Source organism: Hyla sarda, chromosome 4 (assembly GCF_029499605.1).
Source record: "Hyla sarda isolate aHylSar1 chromosome 4, aHylSar1.hap1, whole genome shotgun sequence".
NCBI lineage: Eukaryota > Metazoa > Chordata > Amphibia > Anura > Hylidae > Hyla > Hyla sarda.
This window is the reverse complement of record NC_079192.1, coordinates 164,686,665-164,711,427: the sequence shown is the minus strand read 5'-3', so window position 1 is coordinate 164,711,427 and position 24,763 is coordinate 164,686,665. Positions and strand designations below refer to the sequence as shown.

General features: G+C 43.9%; 1 protein-coding gene across 3 annotated transcripts in view; it reads right to left on the bottom strand.

Annotated features, from left to right (window-relative positions):
- LOC130368635 (uncharacterized) overlaps positions 1-24,763 on the bottom strand; it is a 76,555-nt gene that overhangs the window by 5,182 nt on the left and 46,610 nt on the right. The window contains exons 2-5 of one of the 3 annotated variants that reach the window (XM_056572581.1): positions 23,512-23,612; positions 17,582-17,724; positions 6,145-6,333; positions 64-246 (exon numbers count right to left, since the gene is read on the bottom strand). In XM_056572581.1, the coding sequence (XP_056428556.1) occupies positions 64-246; positions 6,145-6,333; positions 17,582-17,724; positions 23,512-23,611 (615 nt within the window). In that variant the 5' untranslated portion in view covers position 23,612. Of the gene's footprint in view, positions 1-63; positions 247-6,144; positions 6,334-17,581; positions 17,725-23,361; positions 23,386-23,511; positions 23,613-24,763 lie in introns of those variants that run through there. The other 2 variants (XM_056572583.1, XM_056572582.1) reach the window with 2 other exon arrangements.

Below are 24,763 nucleotides of genomic sequence, written 5' to 3'. Positions count from 1 at the left end.
GCTTTTTATATGACAGATAACTTTCTTAACTTCAGATATGTGAAAAGTAAAGAAACAGCTTACCTTGGCCTTATATTCATAATCTTTGGCTTTCATGAATCCGTGCCTTGTAACGTATGCCATTGCTTTCTCTGGAAATCCTCCACAGCAGCCTTCATTTCCACTATCACAGTCTACAAGCTGCTGCTCACTGAAATCAACCAGCTCTTTGTTCTTGATACAATGAAGTGACTCAAATACACTCACCTTAATCATATAAGGGGGAATTAATGAAGACATTTAGGGCAAATTATGTTGTATGTGCTCTATTGTCACAAAAAAAATGTGTGACTTTTGATGAAAAGCATTTTTTCAGAAACTTCCTTATGTACACCTTTTATTTTTGAAATTATTATTTTTTTTTACTTTGCCGTGCTAAGGCTGGATTCACATATATCAGGTGTCCGGCATAGTTTCCCTCAAGTGGGCACCGGTGGAAAACCGGGGGCAGTTCACAATCATCCGGTAGGTTGGACATGACGGAAGGCACAAGACAGGTGAGTGCAGCTTGCTGTGTTTCCCTGTCCGGCATCCAGAAACAAAGGACTCCGGATGCCATACAACTGATGACAACTGATGCACGTTACTGAAATATAAAACAAGCAAAAGGTGCCTTCTGTGTGAATCCTTCCAGCAAAGGGAAAAAGTGTGAAGGTAAGCCAAACTCTGACTCACCTGGGGAGGTTGTGCAATTACCGGCACAACACGTACTAAAGTAGACAAGAGGCTGCAGCAACTTCCTCGATCACGCCTCAGTCGTGAGACAATGAATACAACTCCAAACTCCACCAGACAAAGAGGATCCAATGTGTGCTGCCTCACCTGTGAAGGAGGATACAGTGCTGAACATGTAGGTTTATTTGCATAAAAACTTGGAACATGTACAATGCATTTCAAAGCTGGACCGGCTTCTTTTTCAAGTAAAAAGTCCGTCCCGGTCCGGCTTTGAAACGCGTTGTACATGTTCCAAGTTTTTATGCGAATAAACCTACATTTTCAGTACTGTATCCTCCTTCTCTGGTGAGGCAGCACACATTGGATCCTCTTTGTCTGGTGGAGTTTGGAGTTGTTTCAACTGATCACGTTGTCATCAGTTGGGGCATCAGTTGCGTTGAGATCTAGGCTGAGTTCACCTATGTGGGATGCCGGACTTAAGTGAACCCAGCCTTACTAATTCTCAGAAAAAATTGTATATTCCTTAAAAAGTCACACAACTACACAAGTCAAACATTTACAGTTTACCAAAATGGCATACAAAAGCATTTCCTACTTCTGCGAACCAAAAAAACTAAATAACAGTACAAAGATACTGCTCTATCCCCGTGTCCTGGCTTCTGTGCTGTAGACCGGCAGGGTGGCGTTCCCTTCCAAGTGCAAACAGTAGGAAAATGGAAGATGTCCAGCACCAGGAAGGCAGGTAAAAACGTGTTTATTGAGGTACAAAAATAACAAACAGCATATAGAGGAGTGTGGTGCCTACGCGTTTCAGGCTAAAGAGCCCTTAGTCATGGCATAAAAACTTTACAACACTGTGTCCTTTTATAATAAAACACATTAAAGTCACATGATCAGAACAGCAAGGTGTTGGATCATCTGTAAAGTGCGGCATGGAATTGATCCCAAAATTCTGAAAACCGTTCTGCATAGATAGACATGGTATTCAATACACGAGTATACAAGAAAATCTACAGAATTCAATTACACCAACACTTAAGTTCCATATATAGAAGCATAGGTTGGGTACATAGATAGACCATACATTACTGTTTACTTCCATTTATTAATACGTTAGTATAAGGTCTTGTCTCAAGTTTAACCTATGAGGCTCCCTCGTACCCAGCATGAATATCCAGAATGATTCTCTATTGAGAACCATCCTCCTTAAATCTCCACCTCGCCTGGATCTTCTGACTTTTTCTATGCCCATAATCTGTAGGGTACTCATGTTGCCTCCATGAACATCCCTGAAATGCCTGGACAACACAGAAATATTACTATTAAATGACAAAATATTCTTTGCATCAGATATGTGCCTGCGTATCCGGGTCTTCAGGGAGTTCATGGTGCAACCTACATACTGGCATTGGCAAGATGTGCAGGACGCTAAATAAACAACATTTTTTGTTACAGTTAACATGATCCTTCAAAAAAAAAAAAAAAAAAACTTCACTAAAGTCACAGCTAGCTACATTAGGGATACTAAACATGTCCTACAGGTAATGAATGGTATTAGGTGGGATTCCGCATGTGCATGGGCCACATGCGATGTGATCTCCCTTTATCCATCCATTTCCTGGCCAGAGGGCATCAGAGCGTTGGCTAAACACATGGATACATACAGCCAGTACTCCCCTGGTTTGAAAGAATTTATTTTAATGGCCACGGAATTTTTGTTGAAAAATAATTATTTTATGTTCAGTGGCCAGTTTTTTCTTCAAACCAGGGGAGCATCGATGGGGGCTAAATACTCCCCATCTTTTGCCAATATATTCATGAGCCAGTGGGAGGAGGAAGTGATTTTCTCAAGCAACAATCCATACCAAAAACAAATCAGGTGGATGGGGAGATTTATAGACGATGTCATTTTTGTGTGGGCAGGTTCGGAATTGGAGTTTAAAGATTTTGTACAATATATTAATCACAATAATCTGAACCTCTCCTTCACTTTCAATTTTTCACAGAGAAGCATATCCTTTCTGGATGTGTGTCTTTCTGTGGAAAACAATGAGATTGTGGTAGCCCCTTACAGAAAGGAGAACGCAGGAAACTCAATCTTACAAGTTACATCGTGCCATCCCCAACATGTCCTCCGCAACATCCCCTATGGGGAATGGTGCAGACTAAGACGCAATTGCAGCAAACAAGAAACGTTTGTACAGGAATCGGATCTAATTTTAATAGATTACGGGAGAGAGGATATCATCCAGAGACACTTAATAAGGCCAGAAACAGAGCGGCCAACTTAAATAGACAGGACCTTATTACTCATAGTACAAAAGATAAGGAACAACGAACGAGACAGGACAGGGTTCACCCCCCCCTATTTCATCACACAGTATAGTAAACAATTTCATAAAATCAGTAATATCATTAGAAAAAATTTACCTATACTGCATCAGGATACTGTCCTCTATAATCTTTTACAGGACAACTTCAAAATGGTGTCTAAAAAAGGTCCCTCTTTAGGATCCATTCTATCACCCAGTATGTTTTGTGGTGGTGACAATAAACATATGGGTACGAACTGGTTGGTTCATGCAGGTAATTGGAAGTGTGGGCACAATGTCTGTATCGCTTGCAGTCACATGCATGTTAACAAGGAATTTAAATCATATTCCAATGGTAAAACTTTTTTTTGAAGGATCATGTTAACTGTAACACAAAAAATGTTGTTTATTTAGCGTCCTGCACATCTTGCCAATGCCAGTATGTAGGTTGCACCATGAACTCCCTGAAGACCCGGATACGCAGGCACATATTTGATGCAAAGAATATTTTGTCATTTAATAGTAATATTTCTGCGTTGTCCAGGCATTTCAGGGATGTTCATAGAGGCAACATGAGTACCCTACAGATTATGGGCATAGAAAAAGTCAGAAGATCCAGGCGAGGTGGAGATTTAAGGAGGATGGTTCTCAATAGAGAATCATTCTGGATATTCATGCTGGGTACGAGGGAGCCTCATGGGTTAAACTTGAGACAAGACCTTATACTAACGTATTAATAAATGGAAGTAAACAGTTATTATGGTCTATCTATGTACCCAACCTACGCTTCTATATATGGAACTTAAGTGTTGGTGTAATTGAATTCTGTAGATTTTCTTGTATACTCGTGTATTGAATACCATGTCTATCTATGCAGAACGGTTTTCAGAATTTTGGGATCAATTCCATGCCGCACTTTACAGATGATCCAACACCTTGCTGTTCTGATCATGTGACTTTAATGTGTTTTATTATAAAAGGACACAGTGTTGTAAAGTTTTTATGCCATGACTAAGGGCTCTTTAGCCTGAAATGCGTAGGCTCTACGCTCCTCTATATGCTGTTTGTTATTTTTGTACCTCAATAAACACATTTTACCTGCCTTCCTGGTGCTGGACGTCTTCCGTTTTCTTAAAAAAACTAAATAAGCCTGGTTTTGTTAATGTTTGCTAATGCCTTTCTGTTTTCTAACCTTTGTCATCAGAAAGCCTGGATGACAGCTGCTACAGAATCTACCTTTATGTACAATGAGTTGCAGTAAGTCACTGAGATACCTAATTATTTTCTGCAGTAAATATGTCGTATCTGAACTTTCATTCATTAAATGTCATTCATTATAATACTGTAAATGTTGTTTGTGACTTCATGGGAAATCTATATAGATTTCCGGTAAAATAGAAACCTATGACCACAGACTTTTTTCAATATAAATTCTGTGTCTAGAATAGTGTCTTTGTATAATCTTTTATGGTATATCCCTATATTTTAATACACCTCTCAAAAAAATAAAGAGAACGCTAAGATAACAAATCCTAGATCTGAATGAATGAACTACAGTGGTCCCTCAACTGCCTCTGAGAGACCATCGCATGTTGAAATTATCGTATGTCGTGGCCATCGTAGGTCGAGGGGTCACTGTAATTGTAATACTTTCGTCTTTACATAGTTGAATGTGCTGACAACAAAATCACATCAAAAATTATCAATGGAAAGCAAATTTATCAACCCATGGAGGTCTGGATATGGAGTCACACTCAAGACCAACGTGGAAAACCACACTACAGGCTGATCCAACTTTGATGTAATGTCCTTAAAACAAGTCAAACTGAGGCTCAGTAGTGTGTGTGGCCTCCACGTGCCCGTATGACCTCCCTACAACACCTGGGCATGCTCCTGATTATGTGGAGGATGGTCTCCTGAGGGATGTCCTCGCAGACCTCAACTAAAGCATCCGCCAACTCCTGGACAGTCTGTGGTGCAACGTAGCGTTAGTGGATGGAGCAAGGAATGATGTCCGAGATGTGCTCAATCGGATTCAGGTCTGGGGAACGGGTGGGCCAGTCCATAGCATCAATGCCTTCCTCTTGCAGGAACTGCTGACGCACTCCAGCCACATGAGGTCTAGCATTGTCTTAGTATTAGGAGGAACCCAGGGCCAACTGCACCAGCATATGGTCTCACATGGGGTCTCAGGATCTCATCTCGGTACCTAATGGCAGTCAGGCTACCTCTGGAAGCACATGGAGGTCATGCTGGAGGATGTTGCAGGCAGCAGAATGTTCTCCATCTCCAGACTCTGTCACAGTTGTCACATGTGCTCAGTGTGAACCTGCTTTCATCTGTGAAGAGCACATGGTACCAGTGGCGATTTTGCCAATCTTGGTGTTCTCTGGCAAATGCCAACTGTCCTGCACAGTGTTGTGCTGTAAGCACAACCCCCACCTGTGATTGTCGGGCCCTCATACCACCCTCATGGAGTCTGTTTCTGACCATTTGAGTGGACACATGCACATTTGTGGCCTGCTGGAGGTCATTTTGTAGGGCTCTGGCAGTGTTCCTCCTGGTCCTCCTTGCACGAAGGCAGAGGTAGCGGTCCTGCTGCTGGGTTGTTGCCCTCCTATGGCCTCCTCCACATTTCCTGATATACTGGCCTGTCTCCTGGTAGCGCCTCCATGCTCTGGACACTATCGTGACAGACACAGCAAACCTTCTTGCCACAGCTTGCATTGATGTGCCATCCTGGATGAGCTGCACTACCTGAGCCACTTGTGTGGGTTGTAGACTCTGTCTCAGGCTACCACTAGGGTGAAAGCACCACCAGCATTCAAAAGTGACCAAAACATCAGCCAGGAAGCATAGGAACTGAGAAGTGGTCTATGGTCACCACCTGAAGAGACACTCCTTTATTGGGGGTATCTTGCTAATTACCTATAATTTCTACATATTGTCTGTTCCATTTGCACAACAGCATGTGAAATTGATTGTCAATCAGTGTTGCTTCCTGAGTGGACAGTGTGATTTTCACAGAAGTGTGATTGACTTGGAGTTACATTGTGTTGTTTAAGTGTTCCCTTTATTTTTTTGAGCAGTGTAGTACGTTTTATAGTAGTTCTCTTACGGTGGTAAAGGCCCAGCAGGATCCACATAGACCTTGATTTTTTACAGGGCTCACACATCCGGCTTCTCTCCAGTCAACTGATTCTGGTATATTGTGAGCCCCGGAGTAATGCTGCACAGGAACATTGTTCTGGGATGTTGACTTTTTATTTGAAAACAAGCATTTACTGGAAGTACGTTCCTCTGGTGTCTAAAATGAAAATAAATAAATAATAATAAATAAACATAAAAAATAAGTAGAATAAAGGTGTGGGGAGGCTCACTTGCAAATGGCAACAATAGATAGAGTTGGCCAAAAACTGACACCTACACCCCAAGGTGTCCAACAAAAACACTAGTAAACAGAAATATTTTGTGCTTAAATGGGTATGCAGAGGAATAACTGATAGAACAAAAGGGGGCTGGATGCGTTTCAAGTCCATCTAGTACCCTTCTTCAGCAGTTTAAAGACTTCCTGTAATCAACCCATATTTTCTAAACTAACTCAGATTATATTCCCTAACTACTTCTAACACCCCTACTGCCCTTAAAACAATTTCCGACCTTTAAAAAGCTCTGTATCATTCCTTTCCCCTTGCTCACCTTGTGTGAGCTCCCGGCAGGAGATAGTGGACATTCCCCAGCAGGGGCAGCGTCACTGAAGCCTGTGAGAGCTGTGCCTCGCCATGCCCCGCACGCACTTCTTGTTTTTGGACTTCTGCAAGTCCGGGTGGAGACTAAACTAACTTTTTGACTTGTGGCAGGGAACAGAACAGAGCCATCTAGTGGCCATTTTTTCAATCACATTAAAAACATATAAAGGTTGAGAATTTGACCAGCAAGTAAAGAGCAAGGTGTCTTATAATTATATAAGGAACAATATGCTAAAAGTTTAGTTTGTTGACAGGTAATCTTTAAAGTATAAGTGATTTACTGGGGTCTGACATATATATGGGATGATATATATATATATATATATATATATATATATATATACACATAGCTCCTTCTTCTGATTGACTGATTAGCCCAAAGAGAGCCTGGATTCAGGAATTCAGGAATGTACGGATTGCATCCAAAATCAGGAAGACACGTAAACAGTATTAATATATTAAATGCTGTTATAAAATGTTACGTAACCACAAGTATTAATATAGAAAAAGAAATACACAGGTGTTGTGTGAATTTAAATAGAAAATGGAAAATAAATGAACACAAAAAAAATACGTGGCTGGTCATATGAATATATATTGAATTATATTAAATAAAATAGAATATATATAATGAAAAGATTGTAAACTATATATAATAGTTCAAAGTTAGTTTGTATAAATGGAAGGCAAATCATAGTGTTATATGAGGATATGATGATATAGCAAAATACAAACATGAAAAATAATAAAAGCTGTTACGCCGAGCGCTCCGGGTCCCCGCTCCTCCCCGGAGCGCTCGCAACATTCTCGCTACGGCAGCGCCCCTGTCAGATCCACTGACCGGGTGCGCTGCGATACCGCCTCCAGCCGGGATGCGATTCGCGATGCGGGTGGCGCCCGCTCGCGATGCGCACCCCGGCTTCCGTACCTGACTCGCTCTCCGTCGGTCCTGTCCCGGCGCGCGCGGCCCCGCTCCCTAGGGCGCGCGCGCGCCGGGTCTCTGCGATTTAAAGGGCCACTGCGCCACTGATTGGCGCAGTGGTTCCAATTAGTGTGTTCACCTGTGCACTCCCTATGTATACCTCACTTCCCCTGCACTCCCTCGCCGGATCTTGTTGCCCTTGTGCCTAGTGAAAGCGTTCCCTTGTGTGTTCCTAGCCTGTGTTCCAGACCTCCTGCCGTTGCCCCTGACTACGATCCTTGCTGCCTGCCCCGACCTTCTGCTACGTCCGACCTTGCTTTTGTCTACTCCCTTGTACCGGGCCTATCTTCAGCAGTCAGAGAGGTTGAGCCGTTGCTAGTGGATACGACCTGGTTACTACCGCCGCAGCAAGACCATCCCGCTTTGCGGCGGGCTCTGGTGAACACCAGTAGTAACTTAGAACCGGTCCACTAGCACGGTCCACGCCAATCCCTCTCTGGCACAGAGGATCCACCTCCTGCCAGCCGGCATCGTGACAGTAGATCCGGCCATGGATCCCGCTGAAGTTCCTCTGCCAGTTGTCGCCGACCTCACCACGGTGGTCGCCCAGCAGTCACAACAGATAGCGCAACAAGGCCATCAGCTGTCTCAACTAACCGTGATGCTTCAGCAGCTACTACCACAGCTTCAGCAATCATCTCCTCCGCCAGCTCCTGCACCTCCTCCGCAGCGAGTGGCCGCTTCCAGCCTACGACTATCCTTGCCGGATAAATTCGATGGGGACTCTAAGTTTTGCCGTGGCTTTCTTTCACAATGTTCCCTGCACTTGGAGATGATGTCGGACCAGTTTCCTACTGAAAGGTCTAAGGTGGCTTTCGTAGTCAGCCTTCTGTCTGGAAAAGCTCTGTCATGGGCCACACCGCTCTGGGACCGCAATGACCCCGTCACTGCCTCTGTACACTCCTTCTTCTCGGAAATTCGAAGTGTCTTTGAGGAACCTGCCCGAGCCTCTTCTGCTGAGACTGCCCTGCTGAACCTGGTCCAGGGTAATTCTTCCGTTGGCGAGTACGCCATACAATTCCGTACTCTTGCTTCCGAATTGTCCTGGAATGATGAGGCCCTCTGCGCGACCTTTAAAAAAGGCCTATCCAGCAACATTAAAGATGTTCTGGCCGCACGAGAAATTCCTGCTAACCTACATGAACTCATTCATCTAGCCACTCGCATTGACATGCGTTTTTCCGAAAGGCGTCAGGAGCTCCGCCAGGATATGGACTTTGTTCGCACGAGGCGTTTTTTCTCCCCGGCTCCTCTCTCCTCTGGTCCTCTGCAATCCGTTCCTGTGCCTCCCGCCGTGGAGGCTATGCAAGTTGACCGGTCTCGCCTGACACCTCAAGAGAGGACACGACGCCGCATGGAGAATCTCTGCCTGTACTGTGCCGGTACCGAACACTTCCTGAAGGATTGTCCTATCCATCCTCCCCGCCTGGAAAGACGTACGCTGACTCCGCACAAAGGTGAAAGAGTCCTTGATGTCAACTCTGCTTCTCCACGTCTTACTGTGCCTGTGCGGATATCTGCCTCTACCTTCTCCTTCTCCACTAAGGCCTTCTTGGATTCCGGATCTGCAGGAAACTTTATTTTGGCCTCTCTCATCAACAGGTTCAACATCCCAGTGACCAGTCTCGCCAGACCCCTCTACATCAATTGCGTTAACAATGAAAGATTGGACTGTGCCGTGCGTTACCGCACGGAACCCCTCCTAATGTGCATCGGACCTCATCACGAAAAAATTGAGTTTTTGGTCCTCTCCAATTGCACTTCCGAAATTCTCCTTGGACTACCATGGCTTCAACGCCATTCCCCAACCCTTGATTGGTCCACAGGAGAGATCAAGAGCTGGGGTACCTCTTGTTTCAAAGACTGCCTTAAACCGGTTCCCAATACTCCCTGCCGTGACCCTGTGGTTCCCCCTGTAACCGGTCTCCCTAAGGCCTATATGGACTATGCTGACGTATTTTGCAAAAAACAAGCTGAGACTTTACCTCCTCACAGGCCTTATGACTGTCCTATTGACCTCCTCCCGGGCACTACTCCACCCCGGGGCAGAATTTATCCTCTGTCCGCCCCTGAGACTCTTGCTATGTCTGAGTACATCCAGGAAAATTTAAAAAAGGGGTTTATCCGCAAATCCTCCTCTCCTGCCGGAGCTGGATTCTTCTTTGTGTCCAAAAAAGATGGCTCCCTACGTCCTTGCATTGACTACCGCGGACTTAATAAAATCACGGTAAAGAACCGCTACCCCCTACCTCTTATCTCTGAACTCTTTGATCGCCCCCAAGGTGCCCACATCTTTACCAAACTGGACTTAAGAGGTGCTTATAATCTCATCCGCATCAGGAAGGGGGACGAATGGAAAACGGCATTTAACACTAGAGATGGACACTTTGAGTATTTGGTTATGCCCTTTGGCCTGTGCAACGCCCCTGCCGTCTTCCAAGACTTTGTTAATGAAATTTTTCGTGATCTCTTATATTCCTGTGTTGTTGTGTATCTGGACGATATTCTGATTTTTTCTGCCAACCTAGAAGAACACCGCCAGCATGTCCGCATGGTTCTTCAGAGACTTCGTGACAATCAACTTTATGCCAAAATGGAGAAATGTCTGTTTGAATGTCAATCTCTTCCTTTCCTAGGATACTTGGTCTCTGGCCAGGGACTACAAATGGACCCAGACAAACTCTCTGCCGTCTTAGATTGGCCACGCCCCTCCGGACTCCGTGCTATCCAACGTTTTTTGGGGTTCGCCAATTATTACAGACAATTTATTCCACATTTTTCCACCATTGTGGCTCCTATCGTGGCTTTAACCAAGAAGAATGCCAATCCTAAGTCATGGCCTCCTCAAGCGGAAGACGCCTTTAAACGGCTCAAGTCTGCCTTTTCTTCTGCTCCCGTGCTCTCCAGACCTGACCCATCTAAACCCTTCCTATTGGAGGTTGATGCCTCCTCAGTGGGAGCTGGAGCGGTTCTTCTACAAAAAAATTCTTCTGGGCATGCTGTTACTTGTGGTTTTTTTTCTAGGACCTTCTCTCCGGCGGAGAGGAACTACTCCATCGGGGATCGAGAGCTACTGGCCATTAAATTAGCACTTGAGGAATGGAGGCATCTGCTGGAGGGATCAAAATTTCCAGTTATTATTTACACCGATCACAAGAATCTCTCCTATCTCCAGTCTGCCCAACGGCTGAACCCTCGCCAGGCCAGGTGGTCTCTGTTCTTTGCCCGGTTTAATTTTGAAATTCACTTTCGCCCTGCTGACAAGAACATTAGGGCCGATGCTCTCTCTCGTTCCTCGGATGCCTCGGAAGTAGAGCTCTCTCCGCAACACATCATTCCTCCTGACTGCCTGATCTCCACCTCTCCAGCCTCCATCAGGCAAACTCCTCCAGGGAAGACCTTCGTCTCTCCACGCCAACGCCTCGGAATCCTCAAATGGGGTCACTCCTCCCATCTCGCAGGCCATGCGGGCATCAAGAAATCCTTGCAACTCATCTCTCGTTTCTATTGGTGGCCGACTCTGGAGACGGATGTTGTTGATTTTGTGCGGGCCTGCACTATCTGTGCCCGGGATAAGACTCCTCGCCAGAAGCCTGCTGGTCTCCTTCATCCTCTGCCTGTCCCCGAACAGCCTTGGTCTCTGATTGGTATGGACTTTATTACAGACTTACCCCCATCCCGTGGCAACACTGTTGTTTGGGTGGTCGTTGATCGATTTTCTAAGATGGCACATTTTATTCCTCTTCCTGGACTTCCTTCAGCGCCTCAGTTGGCAAAACAATTTTTTGTACACATTTTTCGTCTTCACGGGTTGCCCACGCAGATCGTCTCGGATAGAGGCGTCCAATTCGTGTCAAAATTCTGGAGGGCTCTCTGTAAACAACTCAAGATTAAATTAAACTTTTCTTCTGCTTATCATCCTCAATCCAATGGGCAAGTAGAAAGAATTAACCAGGTCCTGGGTGATTATTTACGGCATTTTGTTTCCTCCCGCCAGGATGACTGGGCAGATCTTCTACCATGGGCCGAATTCTCGTACAACTTCAGAGTCTCTGAATCTTCTTCCAAATCCCCATTTTTCGTGGTGTACGGCCGTCACCCTCTTCCCCCCCTCCCTACTCCCTTGCCCTCTGGTTTGCCCGCTGTGGATGAAATAACTCGTGATCTTTCCACCATATGGAAAGAGACCCAAAATTCTCTCTTACAGGCTTCTTCGCGCATGAAAAAGTTTGCCGATAAGAAAAGAAGAGCTCCCCCCATTTTTTCTCCCGGAGACAAGGTATGGCTCTCCGCTAAATATGTCCGCTTCCGTGTTCCCAGCTACAAATTGGGACCACGCTATCTTGGTCCTTTCAAAATCTTGTGCCAAATTAATCCTGTCTCTTACAAACTTCTTCTTCCTCCTTCTCTTCGTATTCCTAATGCCTTCCATGTCTCTCTTCTTAAACCACTCATCATCAACCGTTTCTCTCCTAAACTTATTTCTCCCACTCCTGTCTCCGGTTCTTCGGACATCTTTCCCGTAAAGGAGATACTGGCCTCCAAAAAGGTCAGAGGAAAAACCTTTTTTTTGGTTGACTGGGAGGGCTGTGGTCCTGAAGAGAGATCCTGGGAACCTGAGGACAATATCCTAGATAAAAGTCTGGTCCTCAGGTTCTCAGGCTCCAAGAAGAGGGGGAGACCCAAGGGGGGGGGTACTGTTACGCCGAGCGCTCCGGGTCCCCGCTCCTCCCCGGAGCGCTCGCAACATTCTCGCTACGGCAGCGCCCCGGTCAGATCCACTGACCGGGTGCGCTGCGATACCGCCTCCAGCCGGGATGCGATTCGCGATGCGGGTGGCGCCCGCTCGCGATGCGCACCCCGGCTTCCGTACCTGACTCGCTCTCCGTCGGTCCTGTCCCGGCGCGCGCGGCCCCGCTCCCTAGGGCGCGCGCGCGCCGGGTCTCTGCGATTTAAAGGGCCACTGCGCCACTGATTGGCGCAGTGGTTCCAATTAGTGTGTTCACCTGTGCACTCCCTATGTATACCTCACTTCCCCTGCACTCCCTCGCCGGATCTTGTTGCCCTTGTGCCTAGTGAAAGCGTTCCCTTGTGTGTTCCTAGCCTGTGTTCCAGACCTCCTGCCGTTGCCCCTGACTACGATCCTTGCTGCCTGCCCCGACCTTCTGCTACGTCCGACCTTGCTTTTGTCTACTCCCTTGTATCGCGCCTATCTTCAGCAGTCAGAGAGGTTGAGCCGTTGCTAGTGGATACGACCTGGTTACTACCGCCGCAGCAAGACCATCCCGCTTTGCGGCGGGCTCTGGTGAACACCAGTAGTAACTTAGAACCGGTCCACTAGCACGGTCCACGCCAATCCCTCTCTGGCACAGAGGATCCACCTCCTGCCAGCCGGCATCGTGACAAAAGCAATGCATAAATTATAAAAAGAATTAAAAAAATGAAAAGAATGCAGATAAAAAATTGATGTAAATACTATACACACTGGGATAAGAACGTGCAAAGTCGCGATGTGTAAATATGCACAAACATACAGAATGATAAATACCGAAAAAGTACACATTATTATGGAAATTAGAACCAAATACCAGCAGAAACACTTATAAAAACATGTTTCAAAAAGATGCAGCTCACAACAAAAAGTGCGAGGTAGTTAAAGCTATAAACGGTCCCCACCGGCGTCCGAGAAAGAAAGAAATCAAATTAATAGCTTTTACCTCAAGAACCTCACCATCTAAGGTGCATAATGTTATGTGTGGAAACATTAAGGAATTAAATAGAGAACAGCATGACTGGTAAAAAATTTAATTCAATAAAATAAATCAACTACACATATAGAGGCACTAATAGATACCCCACTGGGCCCTAGTGGAGTATCAATAATGAATAAAACATTGTAGAATGCTGGTTGAACATATATATGTTATATATATATATATATATATATATATATATATATATATATATAAATGTTCAACCAGCATTCTACAATTTTTTATTCATTATTGATACTCCACTAGGGCCCAGCGAGGTGGTGAGGTTCTTGAGGTAAAAGCTATTAATTTGATTACATATAAAAACATAAATGGTCTTCCTGAGTTGTAGCTTGAAGGATGTATGGTGGAAAAGGGTTCGAGCCAAGGGCCCATTGGAGCGCTGGTAAACAGCTTGCCCCCAATGGGTTGTCAGCGGGATCCTGACTAATTCAATCCAGGAAGCCAAATAATTCAATAGTTCCTTAGGAATGAGTGAATCAAATTCAAAGATCGTTCTTGATTCAGCCCTTGCTTACACCCTCACCAATCTTGCTTAATTGTCTGAGTTGCTGTAAATTTAAGTAGGTTAGGATATTGTGGTGTTCTCTATAATGAAAAGAAAGAGGGTGTTTGTAATTTTGTCTTGATATAATATCGGTGTTCAAGAATCTGTGTTTTAAGAGTGAAACTTGTGAAGTCCTACTGATATATTGTTTCTGACAAGGGCACTGAATTAAATAGATTACCCCCTTACTGGAGCAATTGAGGAATTCATAATTTTCCATTCAAATTCATTGGCCGTAGATGTGACTGTAGTGGTTCTTTTAGCAAAATTTGTGGCTTTGCAGTTGGGACAAGTGCCACATCTGAAGAAACCTTTCAGATCTATCAGTGTTATTAGTATTAGTTTTTAAAGTAGTGTTATGGACTGTAGGAGCTACTTTAAGACCAAGATTGGGAGCCTTAGTATAGATAATTGGAGGTCTAGGGGGTAAGTGGCTACCTATTATTTTATCCTGACAGAGTAATGGCCAATATTTATGAATAATATTTTCTACTTTTTTATACTGTGTATTGAATTGAATTATTAGTTTGGGAATATTGGCTGCTTGTGATGGTTGTTAAGCTTGAAGAGTACTTTCGAAAAAGGTGCTTCTATCTAATTGGCTAACTTTGTTAAGGGATGACTGTAAATTGTGTAACAGATATTTTTGTCATGGAATTGATTTGTCAATAAAGTGGCTTCAACCTCAAATTGTTCAGTGGTGGAGCAGTTTTGTTTAAGTCTTCTAATCTGACTAGTAGAGACATTCAAAAGCCATTGAGGCCAGTGGCAACTAGTATGAAGAATAAATCCATTTTTGGCTACTGGCTTATGAAATGTGCTACAAATAAGTTTATCAGATAGAGATTTAATGAGTATATCAATCAATTCTGAGTGTTGACTGATATGAGGTACACATTTTACATTCAATGAATTGATATTTAATAATGCAATGAAGGAATCTAATTCTTGTTTGGTATCTCTGCACATAAAGATGTCATCTATGTATCTGTGCCAGGACACCAGGCTGCCACCCAGCTGGGGCAAGATGACTGCTTCTTCCCAACCTGCCATAGCTGGGGGCAAACCTGGTGCCTATGGCTGTACCAGTAGTTTGTAGGTAAAAAATCAGAACCAAACACAACATTGAACAAAAAGTTATTGTGAGATAAACTGAATTGGATCTAAAATGAAAATAATTTGGTCTGGATGCAGGTTGAATTTGTTGGTAAGGATTTGGATGTCTTGTATTCCTTGGGTGTGATCTATCATAGTGTACAAAGAACTGACATCTAATGTAGTAAGGTACCAGTTTGGGTCCCATTTAACGTTTTCTATTATTTTGATGATTTGGGAAGTGTCTCTCAGGTATGATGGGGTGATTTTAATGTATGATTATAGAAACTGATCACTATACTAAGATAGGTTGGCTGTGAGTTAATCAGTTCCAGAAACTATTGGACATCCTGGGGGTTCAGTAGGATTTTTATATATTTTAGGTATTGTATAAAAAATTGGGGTCCTTTTATGTGTACCTGTTCTAAAATTGTACTCTTGATTCGATAAAATACCTTTACTTATTACTTTGTTACAAAGTACTCTAATTCTTTGGAGAAGGTATCAATGGGGTTGTTTGTTAATTTGGCATTTGTAGTTGTATCACATAGTTGGTTATATAATTGTATTCATGATAACAATACCTCCTCCTTTATCAGCTGGTCTAATATTAATAGAAATTGAGAGGTCTTCTTGTAGCTGTTTTATGACCTTAACTTTCCATGATGTAAGGTTGCCCCACTCATTTTTGGGTAGGTTGATCTTCCTAATGTCATCCTCTACTGCCTTGTTTGAATGCTATCATGTCCCCACTTATCTCCTGTCTGGGGAAAAATACCGATCAACTGGTGACAGTAAGTTAAACAGATTTGTGAATTACTTCTATTAAAAAATCTTAATCCTTCCCGTACTTAACAATCGCTATATGCTCCACAGGAAGTTATTTTCTTTTTAAATGTCTTTTCTGTCTGACCACAGTGCTCTCGGCTGACATCACTGTCTGTCTCAGGAACTGTCAAGATTAGGAGAGGTTTGCTATAGGGATTTGCTCCTACTCTGGACAGTCCCTGAGACAGACAAAGGTGTCAGCAGAGTGCACTGTGGTCATGCAGAAAAGACATTTAAAAAGAAAAGAACTTCCTGTGGAGCATACAGCAGCTGATAAGTGCTGGAAGGGTTAAGATTTTTAAATTTAAGTAATTTACAAATCTGTTTAACTTTCTGTCACCAGTTGATTTAAAAAAAATTATAATAATCTTACCGGAGTACCCTTTTAAATCAGTGTGTTTAAACTTGGATGGTTTAGATGTCTGGTTTCTATTAGTTTCTAGTGGGTTTTTCATTTTAAAAAAATTTTTTAAACACAACTTTTTTATATACTTCTCTATACCAATATATGCTCCAAATTTGTCGAGAGGCTGACTGGGGCAAATTTTAAACCTTTATTCAACAGTTTAGTCTGGTTGCGATTTAGGGTAATAGAACTAAAGTTAAAAATAGCACTCTCTCCCTGTTTTTAATGTCCACAGGCTACCCTAGCAGTGTACTTGTCCTTCACATTTACTGTCATATACTTTTGACCTGTCTTTAGATCTGTTATTGTGGACTGTTATGTTACCTTTTTGTTTCTGATGGAACCCGGTGGAGTCGGTATCTTTATTCTGCTTCTGGTTTTAGTTTCTGTTTTGTATTATAGTAAAATTCAATACATTTTTACTTTGAAAAAAAAAAAAATAGCACTCTCTGTATCTACGTTTTGTTTCTCTGAACTTGGGTTGTTCTAATTCCTCTGTCACGTTGTCCACTTCTGTGTATTCTCTTTTATTGTTGTTTGGTGTGTGGTTGGGAGTCATGATTTGTGATGTGGTTGGTGGGACGGAGTGTACTTGGGGTAGTGTTTGTATCGGGTGTCTGATGGGGAGGGGGTGTATTGTGTTTGTCGTGTTGTGTAGTGTCCTGAGACAGAATGGTGTTGGTGACGATATTATTGGAAGTGATATGTGTTTGTTTTCCATGGTTGAGATCTGTATGAGTTGGGATGGTGGTGATTGTGATGGTTGTGATCTGTATTCCTCTTGTAAATTTGTGTGGGTATTGTGGATTGTTGGTGTACTGTATGTGTTGGGATTTCTGAGGTTGAGAGTAAGGTTGGGGTGCATGAGGTTCTAAAAAATAAGTTTGATATGCACCATACCAAAATTATTCAATTCAATTACAAAAACAACTGTCATAATAAGCAGTTATCATGCTGTTTTAATGTGAAATAGAATATTCAACAGACCATTTGCAGCACCCCAACTGGAAGTAAAGTACTGTGTACAAGTTAATGGCTAGCCATAACACCTAGTCATACTATACGCTATGCAACATGAGCTCTACTGAGGCTGCGTAGTGGTCTGCACAGTTCTGTAAATCCTGTTTTACATCATACCAGGATTACCTATTATAAGCCAGTTTTGTAAACTCACCATATCAGCAAACTTATTCATGGCCATTCTGTATTTGGATAGACCCTGGTTGGCCAATTCGTTGTGTTTCTGCACTTTATGCCAAGTTGCCTCCCAAGCTTTCCTCCGGTACATCTCCTGGTGAAAATTGCTGTACTCCTTTTCTATATTGAGTTTATAAAATAATATCACTAGTTAGACCATTTATTGTTTTAAGTTTATGGGTTATTACAAGACACACATGTGACATTTACTAAATATAGTTAGAGCACTTCCATTGGGCACAGGGATTTGATTACAATATAATGTGTAGAGGCCCCATCAACATCAAACGTGTTAGCTGGACCCGCACCAGCCAACCATCTACTGTGTATGGAGCCTCTCAATTCTGATGATGTTGGGAGAGCAAGGGATTGGGATTGTACTCAGGGATAAGGCAGCAGTCAGAGGAGTCTGGCACCGGCTTACTCCCCTATTCTCTCCATTCTGAACACATGAACACTTGTGTGCAAGGGCGGATCAGGAGATAGCAGTTGGACAAATATACTTTTGTCTGACAGTTTTCTTATGTATATGGCAATCTTAAATGTTCACTAACATATCGACAAGCTTTGCAAAAATCAATAGTAAAAGCAAATTTAAGAAACTTTGTAATATATATTTTTAGAGTAAAATGCTTTTTTTTTTGCCTCATATCTGCCCATCGCCCCTCCAAGCTTTTATTCACCATCCAAACTTTAATTTCATTACAGCTCAATTCCACTTTGTCTTTCCAAAATAGACTAGCAGCTCACTGAGGGATAACCTTAAAGGGGTATTCCAGGAAAAAACTTTTCTTTTTAGGTCAACTGGCTCCAGAAAGTTAAACAGATTTGTAAATTACTTTAATTTAAAAATCTTAATAATCCTTCCAATAATTATCAGCTGCTGAAGTTGAGTTGTTCTTATCTTTCTGGCAACAGTGCTCTCTGCTGACATCTCTGCTTGTCTCGGGAACTGCACAGAGTAGAAGAGGTTTGCTATGGGGATTTGCTTCTACTCTCGAGACAGGTGTCATCAGAGAGCACTTAGACAGAAAAGAACAACTCAACTTCAGCAGCTCATAAGTACCGAAAGGTTTAAGATTTTTTAATAGAAGTAATTTACAAATCTGTTTAACTTCCTGAAGCCATTTGATTTATATATAAAAAAAGTTTTCTCCTGGATAACCCCTTTAACCCCTTAAGGACCCAGGACGTACTAGAACGTCCTGGCACCCTGGGCTTTAAGGACCCAGGACGTACTAGTACGTCCTGGTGTTTCTCCGGTCTCTGCCGCGCCCCGGGCAGAGATCGGAAGCATTTCAGCAGGCATCCAGGGCAAACGCCGAGGGGGGCCATGTAGGCCCCCCATGTCGGCGATCGCCGCAAATCGCAAGGGAAATCGCCCTTGCGATCTGCGGCGATACCGGGCTGATCGGGTCTCTGGGACAGCCAGGACCATGCTAATGTATAGGAGCGAGGTGGCAAACCTGCCACCTCCTCCTATACCCTGCGATCTGTCGGTTAACTAACCGACCAATCGCAGGAGGGGGGGCGGTTACTTCCTCCCGTCCTGCCCGGCCCCTTGAAGTCCGGAGAGGACGGGAGGAAGACCGGAGGACGCGGCGGGGGACGGGGGAGTGCTGGGGTACTTACCTCGTCCCTGAAGACCCGGATCCCGGCGAGGAAGAAGGCGGCGGCGACAGGTGAGTTGATCTTCAGCCGCGGTCGGGCCCTTTACAGCAATGCACGTCGCCGTAAAGCGACATGCATTGCTGTAATGGGACCCTGTAAACTACAACTCCCAGCATGCCCAGACAGCCCTTGGCGTCTGGGCATGCTGGGAGTTGCAGTTTTGCAACATCTGGAGGTCCACAGTTTGGAGACCACTGTGTCCTTCCAGATGTTGCAAAACTACACATCCTCAGCATGCCCTTACTGTCCAGGCATGCTGGGAGTTGTAGTTCTGTAACATCTGGCCCTTCAGATGTTGCAGAACTACAACTCCCAGCATGCCTGGACAGTTTTGGCATACTGGGAGTTGTAGTTTTGCAACATCTGGAGGGCTGCAGCTTGGACACCACTACACAGTGGTCCCCAAACTGTTCTCCTCCAGCTGTTACGTAACCACTACTCCCAATATGCCCTTTGGCTGCCTGGGCATGCTGGGAGTTGTGGTTTTGCAATAACTGGAGGCACACTGGTTGGGAAACATTGTCTGTTTCCTAACTCAGTGTTTCCCAACCCGTGTGCCTCCAGCTGTTGCAAAACTATAACTGCCAGCATGCACTGATAGACTGTGCATGCTGGGAGTTGTAGTTTTGCACCAGCTGGAGGTCCCCCCCCCCCTGTGAATGTACAGGGTACATTCACATGGGCAGGGGCTTACAGTGAGTATCAGGCTGCAAGTTTGCGATGCAGCAAATTTTGCGCGGCAGCTCAAACTCGTAGCGGGAAACTCGCTGTAACCCCCCGCCCGCGTGACTGTCCCCTAAAAACACTACACTACACTAACACAAAATAAAATAAAAAGTAAAAAACGCTACATATACACATACCCCTACACAGCCCCCCTCCCCAATAAAAATGAAAAACGTCTGGTACGCCACTGTTTCCAAAATGGAGCCTCCAGCTGTTGCAAAACAACAACTCCCAGTATTGCCGGACAGCCGTTGACTGTCCAAGCATGCTGGGAGTTTTGCAACAGCTGGAGGCACCCTGTTTGGGAATCACTGGCGTAGAATACCCCTATGTCCACCCCTATGCAAATCCCTAATTCAGGCCTCAAATGCGCATGGCGCTCTCACTTCGGAGCCCTGTCGTATTTCAAGGAAACAGTTTAGGGTCACATATGGGGTATCGCCGTACTCGGGAGAAATTGCCTAACAAATTTTGGGGGGCTTTTTCTTCTTTTTATGAAAAGGGGAAGTTGGGGTCTACACCAGCATGTTGGTGTAAAAAAAAAAAAAATTTTTACACTAACATGCTGGTGTTGCCCTATACTTTTCATTTTGACAAGAGGTAAAGGGGAAAAAAGCCCCCCAAAATTTGTAATGCAGTTTCTCCTGACTACGGAGATACCACATATGTGGGCGCAAAGTGCTCTGGGGGCGCACAACAAGGCCCAGAAGGGAGAGTGCGCCATGTACATTTGAGGTGATTTGCACAGGGGTGATTTGTTACAGCGGTTTTGACAAACGCAAAAAAGAAAAAAAAAACACATGTGACCCCATTTCGGAAACTACACCCCTCACGGAATGTAATGAGGGGTGCAGTGAGAATTTACACCCCACAGGTGTCTGACGGATCTTTGGAACAATGGGCTGTGCAAATAAAAATTTTTGTACAGCCCACTGTTCCAAAGATCTGACAGACACCAGTGGGGGGTAAATGCTCACTGTACCCCTTGTTACATTCCTCAAGGGGTCTAGTTTCCAAAATGGTATGCCAAGTGGGGGTTATTTTGCTGTCCTGGCACCATAGGGGCTTCCTAAATGCGACATGCCCCCGAGCAAAATTTGCTCTCAAAAAGCCAAATATGACTCCTTCTCTTCTGAGCATTGTAGTTCGCCCGTAATGCACTTCATGCCAACTTATGGGGTACCTCCATACTCAGAAGAGATGGGGTTACAAATTTTGGGGGGTATTTTCTGCTATTAACCCTTGCAAAAATGTGAAATTTGGGGGGAAACACACATTTTAGTGAAAATTTATTTTTATTTTTTTACATATGCAAAAGTCGTGAAACACCTGTGGGGTATTAAGGCTCACTTAATTCCTTGTTACGTTCCTCATGGGGTCTAGTTTCCAAAATGGTATGCCATGTGTTTTTTTTTTTGCTGTTCTGGCACCATAGGGGCTTCCTAAATTCAACATGCCCCCCAAAAACCATTTCTGAAAAACGTACTCTCCAAAATCCCCTTGTCGCTCCTTCGCTTCTGAGCCCTCTACTGCGCCCGCCGAACACTTTTCATGGACATATGAGGTATGTCCTTACTCGAGAGAAATTGGGCTACAAATACAAGTATAAATTTTCTCCTTTTACCCCTTGTAAAAATTCAAAAATTGGGTCTACAAGAAAATGCAAGTGTAAAAAATGAAGATTGTGAATTTTCTCCTTCACTTTGCTGCTATTCCTGTGAAACACCTAAAGGGTTAAAACGCTGACTGAATGTCATTTTGAATACTTTGGGGGGTGCGGTTTTTATAATGGGGTCATTTGTGGGGTATTTCTAATATGAAGACCCTTCAAATCCACTTCAAACCTGAACTGGTCCCTGAAAAATAGTGAGTTTGAAAATTTTGTGAAAAATTGGAAAATTGCTGCTGAACTTTGAAGCCCTCTGGTGTCTTCCAAAAGTAAAAACACGTCAATTTTATGATGCAAACATAAAGTAGACATATTGTATATGTGAATAAAATAAAATAAATATTTGGAATATCCATTTTCCTTACAAGCAGAGAGCTTCAAAGTTAGAAAAATGCTAAATTTTCAAATTTTTCATCAAATTTGGGGATTTTTCACCAAGAAAGGATGCAAGTTACCACAAAATTTTACCACTATGTTAAAGTAGAATATGTCACGAAAAAACAATCTCGGAATCAGATTGATAAGTAAAAGCATTCCAGAGTTATTAATGTTTAAAGTGACAGTGGTCAGATGTTCAAAAAATGGCCGGGTCCTAAGGTGTAAAATGGCTGGGTCCTTAAGGGGTTAAAGAAATACTTCGCCTCTAGACATATTATCCCTTTTGGATAGGGGATAAGATGTTTAGGGTTGAGGAGTACCCCTTTAAAGGAAAGGAAGGAGAAGGGGGTGTGTGAAGAGAGCAAGAAACAGAGCTTACTGTGAATATTATATAAAATCTCACCCCAGGGCTTGATTTACAGCTTAAACTGCTCTTTACTGCTCTATAATGTGCAGTGTGTGAGCATTGCATGGTAACTATCTAAGTGACTAGACTAAGTGACTAGACTCAGTCTACTCACTAGATCAGGGACAGCTGTAAATTTGTCCCAAAATTTCAGGCATGTTGGAATTTAACATTCTTGATCCTTTGTTTTTCTAATAGAAGTATTCATGTACAGTATATGCCAAGCATCCATGTTTATGAGGGAGTTGGGAGAGATACCCAACAGCATTCTCATGTGGATGGACATCTTGATGCTGGCATTAGTTCTCTGTCAGCAGATCCTAATGTTTTGGAGACATTGAAGACAACCAAGGGCATTTACTAGGCAAACTTTTACCGCAAACGGGAAGGGGTTTTCCAGGGATGCAATCACCTCATAATACCTGAAGCCAAGGCTTTTTGCTCCATACAATGTTTATATCCCAGTGTTGCAGTTCACCTGAACAGCTGATCAGTGGGGGTGTTAAGTGTACCCACCCTGCCAATCAACTAATGATGAGCTATCCTGTGGAAAGGCCATCAATGGATTTTCTCTGGAAAGCCCCTTTAAGGACAGTAGTAATAGAAGCTGATTTATAGAAGCTGCTTTTTGGGAAAGACATTGTTAAAGGGGTTATCTGGCCAAAGACCTCTTATCTCCTGTCATGGGGGGGGGGGGGGGGGGAGTGGCGGGACATCATTGGGGGGGGGGGGGGTGGCGTTATGTCATGTCTGCAGTCCCGGAAACAAAGAGCATTCCGAGACTGGAGACACAGCCCCACATAGAATGAATGTGGGTTCTATTCTTTGGCCAAATAACCCCTTTAAGTCCCCCTTAAGCCCCTAGGTGATAGTTTGCTTTAGGATGAGTATAATATACCGTAAATACATTTTGTGTCTATAATACAGCCAAAACTCTTTGCCTGACTCAAGGTCTAGAGGCCTGAACTGAACGGAATCCTCATCTACTGTATGTTGCTGTCAGTTTAGGTCATTATTGACAATATTCGGATCCTATACAGGATTGAAGATATGATACCATGTTTGGCCTTCCATGCTTCCCATTCCTGGTCAAGAAGCTGAGAAGACAGGACGCATGTGATGGCAGACAAAATCAGCACCAGTTTCTCCAGATGCATCCTAGAAAGAAGAGTTTACAGAAAGTTAAACCTTTAAAGGAGAACTCCCAAATATAAAAACATATTACCTACCCTAAGGAATTGAAAAAACTTAATTGAAAAAAATAGCTTAGGCCCACACACGACTTTTTGTGCGACAATTGTAAGAGAAAAAAAGCTCAAATCCCTTCATAAATGTCCCCCAAAGAGGTTATCTTCACCTTATACATTAGGTTACCCTACAGTCCTACACTGCTCAAATAAATAAAGGGAACACTTAAACAACACAATGTAACTGTCCACTCAGGAAGCAACACTGATTGACAATCAATTTCACATGCTGTTGTGCAAATGGAACAGACAACAGGTGGAAATTATAGGCAATTAGCAATACACCCCCAATAAAGGAAGGGTTCTGCACGTGGTGACCACAGACCACTTCTCAGTTCCTATGCTTCCTGGCTGATGTTTTGGTCACTTTTGAATTCTGGCGGTGCTTTCACTCTAGTGGTAGAATGAGACGGAGTCTACAGCCCCCACAAGTGGCTCAGGTAGTGAAGCTCATCCAGTATGGCACATCAATGCGAGATGTGGCAAGAAAGTTTGCTGTGTCTGTCAGCTTAGTGTCCAGAGCATGGAGGCGCTACCAGGAGACAGGCCAGTACATCAGGAGACATGGAGGAGGCCATAGGAGGGCAACAACCCAGCAGCAGGACTGCTACCTCCGCCTTTGTGCAAGGAGGAGCAGGGGGAGCACTGCCAGAGCCATACAAAATGACCTCTAGCAGGCCACAAATGTGCATGTGTCCACTCAAACGCTCAGAAACAGACTCCATGAGGGGGGTATGAGGGCCCGACGTCCACAGGTGGGGGTTGTGCTTACAGCCCAACACCATGCAGGACGTTTGGCATTTGCCAGAGAACAACAAGATTGGCAAATTCACCACTGGAGCCCTGTGCTCTTCACAGATAAAGGCAGGTTCACACTGAGCACATGTGACAGACGTGACAAAGTCTGGAGACGCCATGGAGAATGTTCTGCTGCCTACAACATTCTCCAGCATGACCGGTTTGGCAGTGGGTCAGTAATGGTGTGGGGTGGCATTTCTTTGGGGGGGCAGCACAGCCCTCCATGTGCTTGCCAGAGGTAGCCTGACTGCCATTAGGTACCGA